At 43.5% G+C, this 16,340-nt stretch overlaps 1 protein-coding gene across 11 annotated transcripts in view; it reads right to left on the bottom strand.

Annotated features, from left to right (window-relative positions):
- The window catches only part of ANKRD6 (ankyrin repeat domain 6), an 85,956-nt gene that overhangs the window by 28,826 nt on the left and 40,790 nt on the right, over positions 1–16,340 (bottom strand). For 5 of the 11 annotated variants that reach the window (XM_021545553.4, XM_021545561.4, XM_085576474.1 and 2 more), the window contains exon 3: positions 4,711–4,967. In XM_021545553.4, coding sequence (XP_021401228.1) covers positions 4,711–4,830 — 120 coding nt within the window. In that variant the 5' untranslated portion in view covers positions 4,831–4,967. Of the gene's footprint in view, positions 1–1,675; positions 1,769–4,710; positions 4,968–8,354; positions 16,034–16,054; positions 16,197–16,340 lie in introns of those variants that run through there. The other 6 variants (XM_085576469.1, XM_085576472.1, XM_085576470.1 and 3 more) reach the window with 5 other exon arrangements.

Genomic DNA, 16,340 nt, shown 5'->3' with positions numbered 1-16,340 from the left:
AAAGCCTGAAAGTAAAATCCAAGCCCTGTCACATTGTTCACACTGATAATTTGTTGGACTGTTCTCCATGAATAACCTGCTCACTCAAGTCAGCAGAAAGCTTCTCATTGACCTCAACAAGCATTCAGCAAGTTCCAAAGTGTTTGTTAGTCCCTTTTAATTTATCTTTATTATTGTTTAAAACAGACACAAATAGCTTTTCAAACTGAAGGAGTGCAAAAATGTGAAAGCAACAAAACACATTTTTTTTTGTTTCTCTCTTATATTAAAAAAGAAGAAATAGAGAGACTGCTTTAAAGAACTCAACATGCTCTGAAGTTGAGATTTAAAGTACCCCAGCATTACAAAAGTGTTGCTATATGGTGTGTTCATAACATGACTACTTCAGAAGTTAAATCAATTACTGAATCAAAACAGAAGCACTACCTTTTGTATTTCTTTAGGGCTTTCTTTCTGAATGATCATCCACTCTGCAGAATTCAATTTTGTAGGTATGCAATGCAGAGGCCTGCTCCAGCTTCTGCACAAGTTTCTCATGGATTCACAGGTGTCTTTCAGGCATCCACCTGCTCTGGTATGGGTCTGCCTCCGTGGGCTGCAGGGGAATCTCAGCTTCACCATCTGAAGCACCACCTCCTTCTCCTCCACTGACCTCGGTGTCTGCAGAGTTGTTCCTCTCACATATTCTCATGGCTGTTCCCTGGCTATAATAACATCAATCTGTAACTTTTTTTTTCTTCCTTCTTAAATAAGTTATTTCAGAAGGGTTACCACCATTGGCCAAGCCTTGACCAGCAGCACATCCATCTTGGAGCCACCTGGCAGTGGCTTTCCCAGACCTGGGGGAGCTTTTGGCAGCTTCTCACAGAAACCACACCTGTAGTCCTTCCCTCTACCAAACCTGGCCATGCAAACCCAAAACCCTCAGGAAAAGGACAACAACATCCTGGGAAGACAGCAAGGCACATCAGCTCAGCAGTATGTCCCAGGGCTTTTGTGCCAGAGATGCAGCTGTCAATAATTTCACTGAAAGAGAGCTCTAAAAAAGAATTGAAAGAAGGGACTAGCTTCTAGACTAGACAAGACTTAAGTTCTTAGTTTTCCAGTTTTTGCAGCTTATTCACCAAAGTACTTGATAAGGGCACCTGCTTGTAGGAGCAGCTGGTAAGTATGACCATTTGTTCGGGATATTTTTTGCCCTTTTCATAAAGGAATCAGCTACACATTTCACACCTGTGAAGAATTTCAGACAAAAAGTTGTAAAAATGAAAATTATCTCCTTGTCACATCAGACAGAGCAGCAACAGAGCACCCTGATCAAGCAGGTGCCCTTTGAGAAGAGCAGAGCCACAAAGCCTCTGCTGAGCACCACAGCTGCCCTGGGCCACAGCCCCACACGGCTGGTGGCAGAGGTCCAGCACCACAAGTGCTCAGTGCAAGTGCCACGCAGTGCCACCAGCCCTCTCCCACTGTGGGCTCCCTGATGTGAGACTGCTGTCATCTGTGTGACCTAGTGGCCATCAGCTCCTCTTCACATATTTTAGAAGGCCCCAAATCTGCAATGAGCCTGAGGGTCCCTCACTGGAGTCAGAGAAGGTGCACATTTCCATACTAACTTCACCTGCACAGATGCCTTGCTAGTAATGCTGCCCAAATGAAACAAGTGCATCCTCACCATAATGCTGAAGTCAGCACCTGGACATCTGTATGTGTATTCTCCATTGGATTTTGTTTCTTTCATATTCTGCCTCTTTTTTTCTGAAACCATCTACTCAAAAGTAACAAAAATAAAATACTATTTTGCAGCTGAATTGTTGTTTACTGAAGCAACAATTAACCATATCATATGACCTTACAAACAGGACGAAACCAGAACTGGACAAGTCAGCTATAAGGCATTTACTAGTACTTGGTTTGTTACAGAAAATATCCTTCATTTTTCTTGGGCTATGCTCAATTAATCTTTTTTGAATAAAGAACTCTAGCATTTATCTCTAGATCCTGGGCACTTTAATCCGTGGCTCTGCAGTGTTATTCACAACAATTGGTCTGTGCTTACAGATACAGATCAGAAAGATATTTAAAGCCTGCTGTGATGGGGGAACTTTTTCTTTCCCTCCAAAGAGCTTTGTCTCCATGTATCTTCTTCCAACAAAACCCAGAGAATCCAGCATTAAGTTTGGTTGACAAATACTAAATCCATGTTTTTCTTTTTTGGGATTGAACCTTTGTAATTTATAATTAGGCAGAACAAACTGAAAACTACTAATGAAAGCAGAAGACATACAGGTAAACCAAATCCAAGGCAGGCAGATTTATTTTTATGCTTCATTGTGCAATGAGTTTTATCTTGGGGGAGAAGAGGGTTCTGGGTTTCAGTTTATCTAAAAGCTTGGTCTATTTAACTGCACTACAAAAATTTTGCCATCTAATTTCCATTCTAAAATTAAGAATTTCTGTCCTGAAAGTTGTCCTTATTTTGTGCTTATTTTGCTTAGAAGAAGACTGCACAAGATCCTGCTGCTGTGATGGCTAAAAAACCCCTCCAGATTTCCAGTTTCTATATACGTGAGTCTAATTTATACATCCTTGCTCTTGTGACAACCTTGTCCTTTACTTTAAACAGATCTTTCTCCTTCCAGCCTTTGTGTGTCATCAGATTAGCAGGCCAAGCTATTCCAGGGTATGTTTATACAGCCTTTCGTAGGCAAATATGCACATGCTCTCCCTATGCAGCTGGGTGAGAGCCAGATGCAAACTCCACTCTGTGCACACCTGACAGGACATCATGGAGCCTGAACGGATGGGCTCTGGTGAGGGCACCAGGTTGGTCTCACACCTCTTGGCTGGCACTGAGCTCAGCCCTCTCTGCCTGATAGTGTGGGAGGAGTAACAGTATGTGTGCCTTCAAAACACCCCTCACACACAGCCTTGGCTGCTGCTCTGAGACAGTCCTGCTCCTCTGGGTGCACTTCTCCAGTCTTACAGATCTGACTTCATCTCTTCTGAGCAGGGCTTGTCACCAGGCTACCCAAGTACCTCATCTCAACAGGGACAGCTTTTGTCATCTTCCCTCTCTGGGTTCCACAGGGATGACCCACAATTTCCAGAAAAGGGCTGGAAGTTCCAGCACAATGCTGAACATTTCAGCTAGAATGCTGTAGTACTTGGTGAGCTACAAGGATGATCTCAGACCCCAAAGCTCTCCAGCATGGTTGGTAAGCACGTCTCCACAGAAACACCAGCACTTTGCACCTGGCCACAATTTTGCTGCCAAATGAGCTTTGTTTTGATTTTCCACACAGGGCAGAACAACAAAGCAAGGGAGCCACCTATGCCATATAGGAAAGAAAAACTTGTCAACTCCAGGAAATTAACCTGATTTTGTGTTTCAAAGTCAAATCTACACTATTTGTTTCTTATTGTAATTAGCAGAGATCCCTCAGCAGCCATAAAGCTCATAACCTTAAAAAAAACCCAAAAAAAACAGAAAACAAACAAACAAAAGCAAACACAACCACAAAACCCTGAGTGCCATTCAGGTATGTATAAATCAGTACTTCCTGGTCTATTACTGACCACCTTTAATAGTTGTTCATCAGCTACCGAGCTGCTTGGACAACAGAACCAAACAGCTGTTCACATGGGACTATTCATGCTTATTACACCTGTGCTTTGTATCTACCAGCAAGAGGCTACTCATTTTGGAAAACAAAACTTACACATACAGATTGTCCTTGGATCACTCCAACTTTCAAAATATATATTATCTACAACTCAAACACTGTGAAGGGACTGAAAACAACTGTCACTGACAGATAAGCATTCTTTTCCTCTTTTTTATCAAATGTGCTTTCTATCAATAAATATTAGCTTCCATACATATGTAACATTCAAAATCAATATGGAAACAAAAATATAAGAAGTTAGGATGGCAAACAACAGTTCGTCAAAACATACGCTCCAAATTTTATGTTACAGTTCTAAAGATTTGACTTACCTAGTTATTTTAAGGTTTTTTGCTGATCAAACTTTCTCTGCAACAGGCAATTACATCTCATCTTTTCTAAGATAGTATTATTTATAACCTGTTGAGCATTAGGAATAGGTGAATATCATTTTGAACTAACTTGTATCTAAGCAGAAATCCTTTGACTTTGACTTTTCTCAAAGGTATGGGGAATACAATTTGCAACTCCCAAGTTTGGAACTAAGGGACTACATAGAACAAATCAATGAAGAGGTTGGGTATAAGTGAGGCTGTTGCACCAAGAGACTTCAGCAGCAAGAAACACTTTCTGCATCCCTTTACCCTGCCACAAGAGGTGGCTATTACCCGTCCCCTCACCCGGGGAGATGCGTGCCCTGAACCTCCTTCCCTTGACAGTGATGAATCACTCCATTCATCAGGTCACACAGTGTTCAAAAGTCAATGCATGCTTTGAAAACTGTTGCTCCCCTCTGTTGACACACTGTGTTTGCAAGGGCTAAGCGTTCATCACAGCTGCACCCACTGCAAAGGGTATAAACACAAGACGTGCACTATATTGCAAATTTGCGTGAGCTATTAAGTGCAAACTTTAAGGAAATCTGAACACTAACTTCAGTCACATTCAGATTGGTAAAGCTAGGAGGGCATTTTCACAGACAATGGTCTAGAAGAGTTACATTAGTTCCCAGGGCTTTTGCAAAGAGTTTTTCTCTCGTTACCTTGGTAACTGCTACCTTGGCACCCCTGTTGATAAGCTGCACCACATTCTCCACTTGGCCTTTGTAGGCGGCTACAAGCAGGCGTTCTGAAAGCACGGCGACCACATCCTGCTGGCTCATGAATTAGGAGAGAAAGGTTTTCAGGTTTCTTCAGTCCAAAAACAAAGGCTTGGGATCAGTTCAAGCAGCATGCAGGCAGGCGAGGAAGGATTCCAGCTCTCTGGACAGTGATGCTATTGCTATGCCATCCATTGGACCTATGGATCAGAAAACAACACAGCTGTCAGCCAGCTTTCAGAAACAGAGCAGCTCCTCCCTGAGCATTCATCTTCACATTAGCTTAGGAGGGGATCAAAAACTCCTCAGAACCTCCTGAAGACATTGCACTTCTGTTGCAAGGTGGAGGGATGTAGACAGTAGCACATTTTCAATGTACCCTCATTCCCCTTGGTGGGGAAAAAATCCTTAAACTTTCTGAGAGCTTAACTCTCTTTCAGCCTAACTTCTGTTTTTGTGGTCCCCTTTCGTCCTCTCTCCCCCAACCAGTTTTCCTGATCCTTAATTAGCCAAGGATGGGTTAACTACTGCTGGCCAAAAGAGCAAGAATAGGTTATAGTTACTGACTGCTGATATAAATATACAAACCTCTGCCCTGGAAGGATTGAGTGCAGTCAGCAATTAAAGGCAGCTGACTGTTCCCTCACAAGTATAAAATGCTTCACAACCTCCCCTGAACCATCCCAAGGACACTGCTGGGAAAGATCACAACCTGCTATTGAGAAATACCCATCTTTGCTGTCACTGAGAAATTATGCTCTCCCCCACAAGCTGACATCATTCCCCACTGATCCCAGAAACAATTCAGATTTAACACTCATCATGTGAAATGTATGTTTGTCTCCCCAGGCTTTACTGACCCATCCAACAAGCCATCAGAGCTGAAAAGAGTTTTCTGATATAATTACAGAAAATTTATCCACTGATCACTTTGAGCTGTGGTATCCAGAACCTGCCCAGTTTGGGAAGATTTCAGCTTTATTTGTGCTTTTCTCACTTTAGTATTTAATTGTTTCAGTATAGGAAAAACACCTTCAAGATATCCAGTGTATTTACAAATTACCTGTCCTCTTCTCTTGAAATATCACTGCACTGCTCCTTAACAGCCACCAGTGCAAAACACTCAGCATAGTTGAAGAGTAATAGGTGCAGGGTCCAGATGATCTTGAAGATCAATACTGGAATACAGTCCTTCACCTTTATGTTATCCTTTAAATCCATCTCAGAATAGCTACAACTAAAACTGTAGGTTAATTTTTAGAAGTAGATGGCAACATAATTTAATTTGCACTCCTAAGGTGATTTATATTAACAAATCTTAGAATGTTTTATGAGCTTTATTTCTTCTGCATATTGTTCGCCTCAAAGGGGGTTTAATTCTTATAACACCCTTCAAGGTGAACAATATGCAGAAGAATATTACATGCATCTTAGAAAAAGGCCCTTGAAAGCACAGAAAAGTTACTGCTTTCTCTGTGGTTGATAAAAAGTTATGCCAAAGCCAGTAAAAACTCCAGGTAACTGACTTTTGATTTCTAAGTATAAGCATTAGGCAATGCAATTTCCAGGTAAAATATTCAAGTTAGCTTTTCCTCACCTTTCACTTCCTTTCTAAGTGCAATCATGTTTGGAGGAACATGGAAATATCTGCACATTTATTAAGAGAAACCAGACAAAGAGTTTCTTGGCCTCAAAGTCAGCATAACATAGGACTACAGAGGAGTGGTGCTGAACCCTGTGCCACTGGACTGGTTTCACCCACACCCTCAGTGTGATGGACACGGTTTGTACCCTGGTAAAATGGAAAATAGGGAAGATGGAAGAAAAAACCCTCATGTCCTTCACTAGCACATCATACCCTGCTCCTCTGGCAGAGTGCTGTACACATTATAGTACAAACCATTTACAAAGTGCCAAGAAACACAGATGGCCTACACTTAGTAATTTGATCTGTGACAAATAATGCAAGTTTCAGTCTTACCTACTTAAGTATTTGATTTCCAGTGGTGCTTCCAAAGCAAGTGGAACACCCACCCTCCCTCCAGATCTCCCATCATGTACCCATGATCCTGGCCCCTGGCTCACAACACATCCCTGACTCTCCCATCACATCCCAAAGTGGAGCTTCCATAACCCAGAAGCAGACCCCACAGCCCCCCTCCATGACCAGTACACAGTGCAGGGCACACCTTACAACAGGGAGCTTTTCAGGAGAGGATGGTGTGTTTCTGTGCCAGCCCCTGCATGGGCAGTGGTAGTTTCCAGGTGAGCTGTGCCATCACTTGTTTGTCCCCAGCCTTATCCCTAAGCTGGCTGCCAACACTTTGGCTGGAGGCATGTACAATACACTGACATCTTAAAACATCTCTGGTCAGAACCTGCTTGATTTTCTTACCTCTTAAATTAAAAAAACAAAAACAAAAACAAAACAATGCAGTGAAATCATTGTCACTGACAGATTTGCATATTCACTACAAAAATCCCAGTCTCAATGGAGACATTTTCCTGATACACTGGTATTTCTGAGCAAGTTTGCAGAAACCATGATGCTCATCACATCTTAACCACACCTCTAGAAAGACAGTAATACCTCAACAATGTAGGGCTGGAAAAGTCTGGATAACATATGCAAGGTAAATGCTGGAAATCATACTCCCTAGTTGAATTATTCTCTGTCTCTCAGATTGTTTTCCCACTACTGCAGCACACTGAGATCACGAGCCTCCTCCTGCCATGCCCTGCCACACTGGAGTGATGGACTGTGACCACATCACTGCTATAATGGAGTTTGCCTTCTTGTCTTTTCCACCACTTGGATCATACATAAAAGCATAGCAAGGAGCTGATTCAGCTTTTGGTCTTTTAGGGCTATCTCCCACTTTGCCCAGGTCTCCAGCAGGTGCTGGTCCTGTTCCCAGAGGGCAGTCACAGTATGAGCCTGGCTCCTGCTCAAACAACAGGTCATATTCCCTGTGACCACATCCGCTTTACGTCTCCTCAGCTGGGATTTTCTGCAGTTCAGAAAAGTGCATCCATTTAGAACAGGAAGCCCAGACAACTGAAAGACCAACTTTCTTTTTCTCCTGAGCTGGTAGAAAAAGGTGATGGGTGAACAGTGGAAGTGGGAACAGCCTTCTCATTCCCTTCCCCAGGGACCCATCCCCAGCACAGTGGCTATGCTGGCAGTGGCATCACTCCCCCCAGCTTTAACTCTCTATGTGCCTCAGATACACAGAGTGTCTTTTTCCTTGACCACATCGGCAACCCCAGCAGCAGGAGGAAGGTACCAGATGCCCAAGGACTGCAATTAAAGGCTTGACTGCTCCTTTCACACCCAGATGGTGCAAAATGAACCCGACAACACGATTACAGGCACTGCATCACATCCCTGCTGCCAGCACCTGCTGCCCAGAATTAAATCCCTCATTATCACCCCCAAGATCCAGAAGCTCAAGGGAGGCACAGAACATGAGAATATTCAAACCTTATGCCTTCAAAACAACAACAAAAAATTATTTTTCTTTAACATATTTTTAAATTAAAAGCAGCCATCTCTGTGCTTCTTTGTTTAAGATCAGATTACTTACCTGGGGTGGGCTGGGAAAGCAACACCTACTTCCCAAGCCTCTCCAAGGAAACTGGCCAGATGTGATGCCCACAGGTTCAGCTGCTTTGTTGTGGGTCAATCCCTTCCGAGGATAACGCGCTCACCCCATCAGTGGAGTGTGGAAAAGGACAGGCTGACTGTGGATTAGTGCTCCCAGTCGGCAGCTGCGAGGCACCGTCCCCAGGCGCTGAGGTCCAGCTGCATCCCCACGGATTATGCTCTCAGTTCACTGAGCCACACTGCCCCACGGACACTTAGGAGATGTCTGTCTGTCTGTCTGGGGTGCCACAGCAGCCTGTGGGTGGGCAGCTGGCTGCTCGGTGGCAGGGCTGTAAAGCTCCCAGCTCTGTCCTCTCTCCCGTGCAACTGGCATAGCTGGCAAAAACACTCTCTGCTCCTTTCCCCTCCCCAGCTCCCTCCCCTCCAAACTGCTGCCAGGCTGCTTCAGTGGCCGTAGCGCCTACACATCAGTGACAAAAAAAGCACAGGAATGATGATTTACAAAAGCCAAATGACAGTCCAGGAAACCTCAAACATCACAGATATTGAAAAGCTAGGTGATGGACTCTCCTAAGTGCATGCAAAGGGTTAAAACCAGCAACTTCCTTGCTGAGGAAAGAAAAAAGCCAAAACTATGAAAGATTTAGGAGCTATGAGCTAATCAATTTTAAGAAGTTCCCTGTGCTAAATGGAAAAGATTAAATGCCAGAACACAGGTCATTCTCAATGCAATCACTAAGTTAAATTAGTATTTGAATAAAAGGATGCTTACATAGCTAACACAAAGTTTCCACATGTGCTGAAGTACAAGATGAAAGGGGGAAAAAAGAAGAAGGGAACCACAGCTTTCTATAAGGGATCCCAAATTCTCTTTTTTAGTTTATCACCAGAAATTATGCTGAATAGAATCACAGAATAGATTTATGCTGAATAGAATCATAGAATAACAGAATTTCCTGAGTTGGAAGGAATCCACAAAGATCACGGAGTCCAACTCCTGGCTCTGCACAAGATGGCTCTGCACAAAATTCTACCATGTGCCTGAGAGCATTGTCGAAATGTTTCCTGAACTCTGGCAGGCTTGGGACTGTGACCAATGCCCTGGGGAGCCTGTAGTCCAAGAAAAAAATCTCAGCATCTGGTAGCTTTATTTTATTCAATATAAACAATGAAATAAAATTAGTCTAAATTATTTTGGAACACCCCAATATTAAGATATGGAGCTTGACCATTTTGTTACAGGAGAGTAGATAAAAGCTACTAACTCATAATAACAGTCTTTCTAAGAAAATTTCCTACATCTAAATACTGCTCATCTCTTCTTTGCTTGACTCTCACAGCAAAATGGGTTTCTTTTTTATTAGTACATAACAGTATAAAATCTATAAAATGCTCTTTTTCTCGTCCAGCCTTTTTGCAAAGCAGTTTGTCATACATAAAATATGACGTAAACACTAAGATCATATTCACTTTAGAATAACAGCATTATTCAGCAGAGTGGATTATTGCATTAGAAAGAGTGGGTTTCCTGGAACTCATTTATCATTTACTGCAGGATGCTAATATATCTGCCATGTCTTTCAGCTGATTTTAAAAGGGTTTGTCCAAGACATGCAGCACTGCTTCCCTTTCAGTGATTTTTCTTTAGTTTCTTCATGGATCCAGTATAAACTACTCAGGAAAAATATATAATTTGCTAAAGGGAGAACACTGCCTCTCACCCATTCCTGTCCCAAAAGGCAGTTAAAAATCAGTCAAAGGTATAATTGTGAAAGCCAGCAGAAGCTTCATCTGGAAAACAGTAAAGCCCCCCACCAGCTCGAGAACAATGTGCTTTTGATTCACACTTTTCTTCTTTCCTTTACAACATCATCAATACTATTTTTGGAGTTCGGTCTAATACCAACCAACATTTTGAACTGGGCATCTACACAAACTTTGAGTCTCGAGGAGGTGGGGTGGGGGTGGATTTTACTGTTCATTACATATTGTATTGTGGCAAGTACAATCATTCAGTTTCCATATGGATAGTTGCAGATTCATCCCCCTAAGCATCACCACTGTCTGGGACATCTGAAAACATTTTCTGAGCTGTTTTTTTTCTTTTTTTCCCCCCACTTGTTGCTAGTAATTACTTCAACAATGACTATTTAGCAGCCTCCCAGGGAGCATCTGCATGACAGTTGCTCATCAGGCTCCCCACCACAACCAGAGCAGACGGACTGATGTCACTGCTCCGCTGCAGGTGGCGGACCGACAGCCAGCCCCGCTCGGCGACAGCGCGCAGACACAGCGGCAGCTCCCGCAGCTGCTCTGTCCCGTCCATCTCCCTTGCCTGGCCTCCACTGCTGGCTGCACTCCGTGCAAACCCTCAGCTGCCTGGCAGCTCTCAGGCAATGCCTTGGTACCATCAAAACCAACCTCCAGAGCTGCACCTGCCAGGCAGAATGCTCTTGGAGAGAGGCACGGACACAAGGAGACCAGTGATGAAGATCAGAAGCAGTTTCAAGTCATTGCTTAGACACAACTAATCTTGCACAAGAACAATTGTTTTTCTTCCCCTCTTATCTCTCTGCTGTGTAGCATGACCTCCTTTATACAACACACAAGTTACATACTTACCACTTTCCATATAACATGATTTGGGGGGTTTATTTGACTTATCTTATTGAAGTTCCACAGTTTTGTTACTCCCCACTCTTTCAACACCTGCGTACACACGCGTCAAAACCACTCAATGCAAGCAAGCTCAACTCCCAGGAAGCCCTGTCAGTTAAGCACTATTTACATGACAAAACAATATCTATTGTTTGATAGGGGACAGTGCCAGTGTGCAAACACACATGCATGACATATCTCCTTCCATTTGCATAAAACCAGTTAGGAGATCTTTCCAGCTGACTGCTATTTAACAGAAGTGCCAGAGCCTAACCTTGGGAACGAAGCAGACACATGGCTGTGCTCATGGGAGAGTGGGGTTTTTATGTTACTGTCACACACAGTGGGGCTTCTGGATGGGAGAACTGTCCCTCACTGTCACCTTCTGTGCAGGACGCAATTAAAATGACTGCAGGACCTCACTGTGAGCAGAAAGTGTCATAACCCTTTCCACAACCAACTCCCTCTCCTTCTCTGCTGTTCTTCCTTTTCTGACCCCATAGTATATCCTCTGCTGCAAGGATTCAGATTATCTTTAGCCTGGACAATATCTGTCATTCAGTCTGGGGACCATGCTGCCACGTCAGAGTGCTGGTGCAGAGGTCTCCTCCTGCCCATGTATGACCTGAACTCTCTTCCCTACTAGCACAAGCAGCCCCACACCCTCCCAGACAGCATATAACAGTAACTCAGGTTAATACTGCAAAAGACACTCCAGAAAATTTCAAGGAAAAACTAACTCCTACACTTACAGACTTTTTCTCAAGGCTAGAAAACACCACTACAATAATCTAATGCCAACCAGCATCAAGGCACAAACTCGTATTTGAGCTAGATCCCATCTTTTCTACACACTATTAAAGATGTGCAGCCAGGCAGTGATCAAGAAATGCTCTGGCTGACACAGCAGAGAAGAAAAGAACACATTTACCAGCTTCAAAATATTTTTCAGCTGGCAAAAGAGCACTGGAGATGTTCTTTCTCTTCAAGAAGATCATGACTTAGGAGCTGCCAGCAGCGATGACGCAGCCCCACCTGTACCCTCACAGCTGATGTCTTGGGAGAGCACTGGGAGATGTGGTGAGGTAGGTGAACCAGTGCCACCCAGCTCAGCACTGAATCATGGAGACAACGTGACTACATGAGATGTTTGGACATTGGCACAATATCCTTCAGTTTTGCTCATCTTCTGGCATGAGAGCAAGAGTCTGGCAGGCAGCGTGTCAATTAAAAGCTTAACAAGGCTCAAGCTGAAAGTCAGTGGTTGAAATCTTAGGGATGGAGAGGCCAGTTTGGGAGAAAGGTGTATTCAGACAAGCAGGGATGGAAGTGCTGAGTATGTCCACTGCAACCCCCAGAGAGGTGCCCCTGTTATGGTGCACACCATGACCATCAAGAGATCAAGATTTTTCTGGTTGCCTCCCACCACAGGGTACTGCAACAGCAAGACAAAGCACAAATATCCAGGGATTTGGCACACCCTGGAAAATGGGCAAGTGAAAGAAACTGAGCACAGCAGGGAAGCAGACGTGGAGGTCACAATTTTTTTGCACAGAATCACCCCACCAGTCAGCACAGCTAGGACAGTAATTCCCATTTCCTAAACCCATGCACTGACGTCCCAGTGCTGCTGTTGAGAAACTGGCTGTAACTCCCAAGAAAAAAACATTATTGATGAGCTAAATTAGCTGCATCTGATTCACACAGGGAACACTTTAGGAAAGATCCCAAACCTGCCAAGTCTGCCAGAGGGCTCTCTCTGACCTCAGCAGACTTTGCAAGAGACCTGAAAGACCTAGGGAGCAACTTTAAATCATCTCTGAGGAGATTGTAATAAGGAGAGAAAAGTGTAGGTTTGGTGACTTTATCCTATCCATGAGTTTAGGATAAAGACAGCGAAGATTCTGATGCAGTGCACAAAGCCTCCATGCTGCACACCTCCCGTGGTGCTCAGTGTTTTGGGTTACACAGCAGCAGCTGAAGGTGACAAAGCTTTTCCTCTTGAGACCATGGGCTCAATTCTGCTTTGGTACCCAAGTCAAGTCAGCTATCAAAACTGCTGTTTCCTGGCTGTGCAGGATCCTACATGACACCCACAGAAGGTCTCTACTCCAATTCCCGTGCAAAGATGTTGACAAATGACAAAATTATTCCAACACCTACCAAAGGATACATTTGTCCTCAGTCTCAGCAATTTGCCTGGACTACCATGTGAAGGCATGTAAAGGCACAGAAACTGGGGCAATGAACAGAGATTTCAATACTGTACCCCAGAAAATTACGACATTCTCTTCCCCACAAAATAAGCTGGTTTATCAAAATGATACCTAATATTTATCTCCTATATTGACAAACACAATAAAGCATGGAAGATCACTCTAGAGGATCCCTGTCCCCTTCCCTTCTTCCACTTCGTTCATTGCTTTCTTGTCTAGATAAAACACTGAAGTTTTTTGCTACTCCCATCTAGATAACTTATTCCAGCTCGCTGCTCGTTCATCTCCTGACATAGTTCTTTTGAGGCTTCATACTCAAAACTACACAGAATATTTGCAGAGGGCTCTTGATGTGAGCAGCCCTGAAGTACAACCTGGTTGCAAGGAGACAAATACTGAGCAGAATATGTGTGCTGAAAGAGGAAATGCCTGCTCGACTGTAAGCCTAGGAAACAGCAGCATCCCTGAGAAGAGCAGTCAGCATCTTTGAAGGGCAGCTGGGTATCCAGAGGCATCCTGAGATACCACCAAGAAGTGGAACCTATCATCTGAAAAGGTGAAAGAAGTGGGAAAGGTGGAAAAAGGGGAAAATATCCTGAGAAAATAAGGTTCAAAAACCACCATTGGCTGTTCCAACTGCAAGAACAGGAAACAGTGGTCTGAGATGTGAGAAATCATCATCACCAATGACTGGTTCTCCCAGCTGAAAAACAGAAATTAACAGCATCACTTGGCCGCTGAGGTGAGGGTGTTGTGCATGCTCTAAATTCTCTATGCCACAGAAAGGGCTTACTTCTTACCCAAAATGGAGCTTTATCCTCTGCTTATTTCCTGCACTGATTGTGGTTTTCCTACACAGTTTGAGCTCCCTGCACAAACTTCCACACGATCTTCTAGACAAACTCTTTGACCCTCATAAGGGATTCTGGCTGACTCCCAGCTTTGTGACAAGGCTCACCATGGATGTGAGACTCTGTCTGTTACTTTACTCCCCTGGGAGCATTTCTGTACTACAGAATCCCTGAAACCCCCCATGGTCAAAATCTCCTTATTCCTGTAGGCCAGTTAACCCTTCAGGTCATGGCGACCACACAGTTAATAATTCCCTCTGATCTCCTCTACAGATCAACTTCTGCATCCCAGAGCCCTGGAGGTGGGCTTTGTCTTTCTCTGCAACTGCATTAGACAGGTCAAATTCACTTCCCAGCACACTCCAAATTCTCAGACTTATTCCTCCAGCTTAAACAATAATTCTCTGCCTTGCAGGAATCAGAGATCCATTCTTACAGTGTAGTGCTTGCCACTCAACTCAGTGGAGTTTAATCCTCTTGATTTTGGACCTAGTGAAGCTAAATCCCTGTGGATTTTCTCTCCTTTTGAAGTTCCTGCATTTCCTCCCTATTCCACCCTCCCACACTGCTTAGAGGTCCTTTCTATCCCACCATTCCATTAGTGAATTAAGGGTTAAATGCTGTTTCTATTTTTCATTAGCTGGAGTCACCAAGAAGAACACAATTGAGTGTGATGAGCCCAGTGGTCCTGTTTTAACACTCATTTCTCTGTAGTTACACAAGCAGGAGGGTCAAAAGTAGTAATAACCTGCAGAACCAAAACCCACAAACATTTCAGCCAGCAACACAGAAGGATTTCTACCTGGAAACCCTTTTGTATTTTATTACAGGATTATTACATCCTGTTTTACGACATGCCGCAGTCCCCTCAGGAACAAAGCAATTACTTTCATTAGTAGCATCCCACAATATAAAGTACCAAAATAAGTCAAATCTTTGAGAAAAACAAGTCTGGGGGATAAAAATAACTTTAAAAATAAAACTAAAAAATAAGGTGTTTTGGACACATTCTATGGGCTATATGCATCACACCAGATTGCACTTTCTGTTGCTTTACTGTATTGTGCTATTAACTTGAAGATATCTTCATGCTGATGGCATGGCTGATCATGCTTTCATGTTGGCTTGCAAGGGTGACAGCAGACAGCTGTGCAGGGATTATGTCAATGGAAAAATCTCTGGTGAGACCAGAAGGTGCACTGGTGATAGCACGATAATGAGGGATGCTTTATGACGGAAACGACTCTCCTTGGACACTGACAGTTAATAGTTCTCAAATAACTCACTCACCTTTTCAATCAGAGGTGTCCGTCATGGAAGCTGAGGACAGTGGGACCAAAGAGCTGGAGTAACCATCTGAAGCAAGCACTCTAACTTACCATGGGAAAACACTCAGATTGAAAAAGAAATTTAAAAATGAATCGGTGCAGAAAGTATCAGCAAATCTGGGTAATGAACTCTTGGGTCTAATTTTCTAAGCCCTAGTCAGTGATCCCACAAGACCAGCTAGTCTTCCAGCACTGAGAGTGCCTTGTTTTCCAGAAACAATGAAACACTTTAGTGCATGGAAAGCCTCTCCTTGTGCAGAGGATGGGACTTCCTAGGGGGACAGTCTGTGACTTTATCTTGAAGAACTCAAGCTAGCTAAGCTAGCCTCCTGCTCAGGGAAATCCCATTTCAATGGCATGTTTTAAAGACCTCAAGCCACTGGTCATCAAAAACGGAGCTCAACAGAGGTGTAAAAGGACAGCATAGGAGGCAAGGAACTACACACCCCAAAGAACACAGCAGTGTAACATAAATACCATAACCCAGCACCACAGGTTCAGTCCAAGCTCATCACAATCCCTAGTTACCCAGGAACCAGAATGCATTTCTAAAATGCAAAATTCCATGGCATTATTTTATACATTTTAGACAAAAATTTGGAAAGGTCACATTTGTGTTTTACTCACTCTTAAAGATCTACAGTTCAGTTTTTTCTGACGAACATTTTATAGCTGTGTCTTGCAAGCCAACCTCTGGAGAAGGACTATGGGGATGCCAGCTTCAATCCTTCCAGAGTTGTCAACAACAGCAAGTCTCTGTACACTGCTGCTGGGTGAGGAGAAACACATCATAAATGGAGAACTACAGCAGACTGAGAAACACAGAAATTTAATACCAGTGTTTTCTGAAGCACTCAGCTGCCTGCAGACACCTGGGCAAACCCAGGTGTTTCCTCCTAAGGTTTATACACCC

This window comes from Lonchura striata, chromosome 3 (genome assembly GCF_050655825.1).
Source record: "Lonchura striata isolate lonStrDom1 chromosome 3, ASM5065582v1, whole genome shotgun sequence".
NCBI lineage: Eukaryota > Metazoa > Chordata > Aves > Passeriformes > Estrildidae > Lonchura > Lonchura striata.
Note: the sequence above shows the minus strand (reverse complement) of the source record. Positions and strands in the feature narration are given on the sequence as shown.